Source organism: Lampris incognitus, chromosome 4, assembly GCF_029633865.1.
Source record: "Lampris incognitus isolate fLamInc1 chromosome 4, fLamInc1.hap2, whole genome shotgun sequence".
NCBI lineage: Eukaryota > Metazoa > Chordata > Actinopteri > Lampriformes > Lampridae > Lampris > Lampris incognitus.
In genome coordinates, this window is record NC_079214.1 from 50,365,904 (window position 1) to 50,372,643 (window position 6,740).

Genomic DNA, 6,740 nt, shown 5'->3' on the forward strand with positions numbered 1-6,740 from the left:
ACGACTATACTTTTTTCAGCTATCCTTTAATTATGGTTGATCTTAAAGAATTTTAAATGTAGGATCATTAATAGATAAAAAAACACACTATCAGAACACCTTAAACTAACTTGTGTTATAGAATCACATTACAGAATCTGTACTTAATCATACTTAGCACAGTAACATACTTAAAAACATTACACCAGAACAAATGAAATCTGCAAATAGTACTTAAATAGTGGATCATAACTGCAACTGATTTTAGTTTGTGTAATTTCAAAATAAATTTAAAATTCTGATTTCACATCAAGATTAGTTATGTGGTGATAACAAATTAAATTAAGATTAAGTTTAGATATATTTTGTAATGCTTTTCGAAATTGGCCCTTGAATGATTTCTTTAGCAGCGGTAGAGTCGGTTGATCCTCTGGATGTCAAGGCGGGACATGCCCCTTCTCTGGCCGATCTGCACATTGGGGTTGGGGATGGGGGTGATGGTTTCCAATCCATACGCCACAGCAAAGGCCGTTCTGCCATAGTGCATGACAGAGGAGTAGTCGTAGGGAGTGTTCAGGTTGTTGGTGTTCTGTCTATGGAAGTTGTAGGCCGTATTTGGGATGATGTTCTGCCAGTTGATCCTGACGTAGCCGTCGCGGTCGCTCCTGGTCTGCTCATGCTGGAAGCCCAGAGCATGGTTGACCTCATGTTGGACGATGCCATGGTAGAGGCAGCCCTGCCTGTTGAGAGACAGCACCTGTCCACCTCCCTGTCTGCCCAGAGAAGAGAAGCACCCGTCTCTGTTCTCGACGCTGATGTAGTCGTACTCGTTGCTTCGAGGCACAAAGCGGATGCAGGTGCTCCCGTGGAAGGACTTCAAGCCAGTGTCGATCAATTGTTTATCAGAGCCAGAGAAGGCATTGCTCACTATGTAGGGAACGACGACATAGCCATTCCTGTTTTTCCTCCACAAGCAGCTGCCGCCCCAACAGACCATAGCATTTCTGGTTTTGGGTGCGATCAGGTCTCCCTCCAGCAGGAACTCACTGGATACGTTGTTGGTGGTCAGAATCCTGGTGGTGATGTCTATATCACCAGCCTCATTTTCACCCTCCAGGTCCTCTGGTTCACTGTCTTCCTCCATCATAGGATCAGCCTGGGAGAGACCCAGCAGCAGAAGCAGCAGGAGGCTGAGAGATGGATTCATTTTTAGTGTCTCTCCGATGGGTCCTTGGCTCTGGAAGTGAGGCTTTTTCTGGAGGGCTGCTTTGGAGAGGCTCCTTGAAGCTTGTGTGAGTCTGACCAGTCCAGAGGCTTTATATACAACTTTTTAGGTGTGTCTGCTGGGGGATTTAGGGCTGGGGTCTAGACTGCTAGTCCTAAATAAACCTATATAGGGAGGACTCCATGCACAAACCCACTCTTTCAATATACTTTGTAAACCATGGTCAATAAAGGGACAAATATGTGTTTTAGAAGGGCACATTTAACTGAACACTGTAGGCAGACTTTTTCAGAACTAATGTGGCAAAATTAGTATATTAATGTTTTATTTATTCTTAAAAATATAATTGAGTATTAGAAGATTATTCATAATTAGTTCACACAGCCTCTTTCACTTGTAGCAAAAGAGACCTTCCAATCTGAGGATCCAAGAGGTCAGTGGACAAAGCAATGCATTGTTAGGAAATATAAATTCAAACGTCAGATAACTGTACATTCATTGCTGTTTACAGTTTTTTTCATTCATGTTTGTTCATATCAAAGAAGTTTTCATCCACTTCCTTTTAACAAACTCAAATAGGGTTTAAAAGTATCTGTACAGTATGTCTCTTTAATTTATATTATTTTTGCAAGCAGACCAGGTAGCAGCTATCTATGATGGGCCCCAGAGCAATAATTTCTATGGGCCCACCCTCAACACAAGACAGATGTTTGCGAACAGAAACACACACACACACACACACACACACACACACACACACACACACACACACGCACACACACACACACTCGTTAAATATTGGTCCTTTACAGACAATTTGATGGATTTTGTGTCCCATGAAGTTATTGGAAAAGTTTAAGTCAAGAAAAGGCTACACTTCAGAACAATGGCTAGCATTTGGTCTCGTTTAGACAGTGCCAAGAGTCTAAATAGACAGTCACAGAATTAAATCAACAAGTCAACAAAACAACTATACAATAGTTGATATACACTCACCGGCCACTTTATTAGGCACACCTGTCCAACTGCTCGTTAACGCAAATTTCTAATCAGCCAATATCATGGAAGCAACTCAATGCATTTAGGCATGTAGACATGGTCAAGGCGATCTGCTGCAGTTACACCCGCGCGTCAGAATGGGGAAGAAAGGTGATTTAAGTGACTTTGAACGTGGCATGGTTGTTGGTGCCAGACGGGCTGGTCTTGAGTATTTCAGAAACTGCTGATCTACTGGGATTTTCATGCACAACCATCTCTAGGGTTTACAGAGAATGGTCCGAAAAAGAGAAAATATCCAGTGAGCGGCAGTTCTGTGGGCGAAAATGCCTTGTTGATGCCAGAGGTCAGAGGAGAATGGCCAGACTGGTTCGAGCTGATAGAAAGGCGACAGTAACTCAAATAACCACTCATTACAACCGAGGTATGCAGAAGAGCATCTCTGAACGCACAACACGTCGAACCTTGAGGCAGATGGGCTACAGCAGCAGAAGACCACACCGGGTGCCACTCCTGTCAGCTAAGAACAGGAAACTGAGGCTACAATTCGCACAGGCTCACCAAAATTGGACAATAGAAGATTGGAAAAACGTTGCCTGGTCTGATGAGTCTCGATTTCTGCTGCGAGATTCGGATGGTAGGGTCAGAATTTGGCGTCAACAACATGAAAGCATGGCTCCATCCTGCCTTGTATCAACGGTTCAGGCTGGTGGTGGTGGTGTAATGGTGTGGGGGATATTTTCTTGGCACACTTTGGGCCCCTTAGTACCAATTGAGCATCGTGTCAACGCCACAGCCTACCTGAGTATTGTTGCTGACCATGTCCATCCCTTTATGACCACAGTGTTCCCATCTTCTGATGGCTACTTCCAGCAGGATAATGCGCCATGTCATAAAGCTCGAATCATCTCAGACTGGTTTCTTGAACATGACAATGAGTTCACTGTACTCAAATGGCCTCCACAGTCACCAGATCTCAATCCAATAGAGCACCTTTGGGATGTGGTGGACCGGGAGATTCGCATTATGGATGTGCAGCCGACAAATCTGCAGCAACTGCGTGATGCTATCATGTCAATATGGACCAAACTCTCTGAGGAATGTTTCCAGTACTTTGTTGAATCTATGCCACGAAGGATTAAGGCAGTTCTGAAGGCAAAAGGGGGTCCAACCCGGTACTAGCAAGGTGTACCTAGTAAAGTGGCCAGTGAGTGTATCTAGGCTACATAACAATAGTTTGTCCTATATGCTGCTCACGTGTCAGTAACGGAGGAACACAACACGTCAAGATCAAAAAGCGGAAAGGATTCATGGTTTTACAAAGCAGGAAATATTGTAGGTCTATACTTTTTTGCACAGCGTCTTTATTCACATCATTGTTACGTTTGTAGATTAGCAATATGTGTTTCCCATTGTGTTTTTCAGGTAATATTTTCACTTTTTCAATTTTGCTATTCAAGTTCGACCATGTCTCTCTGAAGTTTGAATTGTTTTAAAAAAATAGTTGTTAAAATGTTAATTTTGGTGTCAGTCGTTTCCTAGCAGATATACTAACTAACATATGCAATGTGTTAATATCTCAACTGGGTATTTATCTTGACAGAATATAATTTGAAAACCGTCAATTTGACTGCCCATGGTTGTTTTAGGTAGGAGTGAAATCCCGGTTGTTCTTTAATTTCACCAGCTGTTCAGGTTATGTAGAAATATGTAATTTATCAAAGTTATGCATTACAATTTGCCCTTTTGTATTCTCCCCAATTGTATCCGGCCAATTACCTCACTCTTCCGAGCCGTCCCTGTCGCTGCTCCACCCCCTCTGCCAATCCGGGGAGGGCTGCAGACTACCACATGCCTCCTCCGATACATCGTGGAGTTGCCAGCCGCTTCTTTTCACCTGACAGTGAGGAGTTTCACCAGGAGGACGTAGCGCGTGGGTGGATCACGCTATTCCCCTCAGTTCCCCCTCCCCTCCAAACAGGTGTCCCGACCGACCACAGGAGGTGCCAGTGCAGCGACCAGGACACATATCTACATCCGGCTTCCCACCTGCAGACATGGCCAATTGTGTCTATAGGGATGCCCGACCAAGCCGGAGGTAACACGGAGATTTGGGCCAGCGATCCCTGTGTTGGTAGGCAACGGAATAGACCGCTACACTACCCAGACTATTCTGTTCATGTTTTAACTGAATTTGTGTAAACGTGATCAGATGTGGTCAGGCTATATATTTTTGCCAGGTGGAAACAATTTCATGACTGGAATGATCATTAACAGACTCTGTTACAGCACTTTGTTAAGTGGAACAACACTGACAACACTCTGAACAAGATCCTTTCTTCTTCCCTCTCCACCATTTACCTTTTTTCTGTTTCTTGTGCTCAGTCCCCTCCTCTGTCTGCTGACCTCTCCTGAAAGACACTGCCGACTTTAGATTCTTCTTCAACCTCTCTGTTTCTCTCCCTCAGCAGGGTACACCCCCTGCCAGGTAACCCTGTCCTCACCTCTTCCTATTGCCAGTAACAGGGCAGAAAGCACAATACGGAAACCCCACTTCCCCCATCTCTCTTCCATTATGACAGATTCTCCTCACTTTCTCAAACCACATTTTGAACTTGCCCAAATACTTCCCTCTCTATTTCATCCTCCTTTCATCTCACCACCACAGAAGGTGGCATACCAACCTGGGGTAGTCATATCACTTCTCTGTCTGCTTTTAATTGAATCATATAATTTTCAGTTGCTATTTCACCCATTTCTCTTACCCCACATCTCCAGTCCTCACCACCAACTTACCTACAGAAGCAGTGAAGACACTCTCTGAGTAGGACGCCATCCCCAGGTGGTAGGTCCAAGTAGCAGATCCTACAGTCCACAGCCTATGGGTTAGGCACCAGGTCTTGGCAGTCCACCATCACCAGCTGGGCAAAGTTCTACCTGCACTCCTCCTCCTTTGCCTGGGATAAGGGGCGAGGTTGGTGGGTGGGTTAATGGTGTATGACAAAAACTGAGCTGTAATGGGGATCGTCATATGGAGCATAGGGTGTTTAGTAATGGGGTGGATGGTAATGGATGTTTAGTAAAAACAGTTCAGCATCATGGACGAAATGAATAACTATGCATGCCATACAGATTTGTTCTAACAAAAACACACAGTGATATATTTTACCACACATTTGTACACATAATCAGGTCGTAAGATTTTATTTGATTCATTTGGCAGTATACAATCACACAGTGCAAAATTAACAATATTACATTCAATTTAAAGGCACAAATGCCTTTTAAAAGCTCTGAGTAAAACTGGCAACAGTCAATAATAATGGTAATTATGTAGCTGGATTATCAACACAAGAGTAAAACGGTTACTCACAGTCTCTGCCAGCAGGGATGGCACATTTTGGCCATTGTTTTGAGTCCAGTTTCTCTGCATTCCTCTTCTCACAAAAATCTAGCCCTTCAGCTAAATATGCACTGATATTTATCCTTGTATGGGATAATGGGAAATCATTAGTGTAAAATAAGGGGCAAACCCAGTCTCAGGGGCAGCAGTGTAATCCTAACTGAAGCTCCTCAGTTCTTATACTTCCAATTTGAAGTGGTAGATCCCTAAACGTTCAACTTGACCCCACATTCTTTAGCATTTGTATTCAAAGCTGTTCTCAAGGCTCTCTGACTATCTAACTAATATAACTGAACACTTCTGGGTGTATCTAAATAAGTTGGTGCTGCAAATTATGACTATTTAAAACAACAAGAACAAAAAAAAAGAAGATAAACTTGGGCGTGTGAGTGTGTATGCTTGCATACACTACCGTTCAAAAGTTTGGGATCACCCAAACAATTTTGTGTTTTCCATGAAAAGTCACACTTATTCACCACCATATGTTGTGAAATGAATAGAAAATAGAGTCAAGACATTGACAAGGTTAGAAATAATGATTTGTATTTGAAATAAGATTTTTTTTACATCAAACTTTGCTTTCGTCAAAGAATCCTCCATTTGCAGCAATTACAGCATTGCAGACCTTTGGCATTCTAGCTGTTAATTTGTTGAGGTAATCTGGAGAAATTGCACCCCACGCTTCCAGAAGCAGCTCCCACAAGTTGGATTGGTTGGATGGGCACTTCTTTGAGCAGATTGAGTTTCTGGAGCATCACATTTGTGGGGTCAATTAAACGCTCAAAATGGCCAGAAAAAGAGAACTTTCATCTGAAACTCGACAGTCTATTCTTGTTCTTAGAAATGAAGGCTATTCCATGCGAGAAATTGCTAAGAAATTGAAGATTTCCTACACCGGTGTGTACTACTCCCTTCAGAGGACAGCACAAACAGGCTCTAACCAGAGTAGAAAAAGAAGTGGGAGGCCGCGTTGCACAACTGAGCAAGAAGATAAGTACATTAGAGTCTCTAGTTTGAGAAACAGACGCCTCACAGGTCCCCAACTGGCATCTTCATTAAATAGTACCTGTTAGAGCCTGTTTGTGCTGTCCTCTGAAGGGAGTAGTACACACCGGTGTAGGAAATCTTCAATTTCTT

The 6,740-nt window shown here is 43.1% G+C and overlaps 1 protein-coding gene across 1 annotated transcript; it reads right to left on the reverse strand.

The window, feature by feature from the left end:
- Positions 1-382: 382 nt before the first annotated feature.
- Positions 383-1,186, reverse strand: LOC130112153 (high choriolytic enzyme 1-like). Its single transcript, XM_056279458.1, has one exon. The coding sequence runs from the start codon at positions 1,184-1,186 to the stop codon at positions 383-385; it is 804 nt and encodes a 267-aa protein (XP_056135433.1).
- Between the last annotated feature and the right edge of the window lie 5,554 nt (positions 1,187-6,740).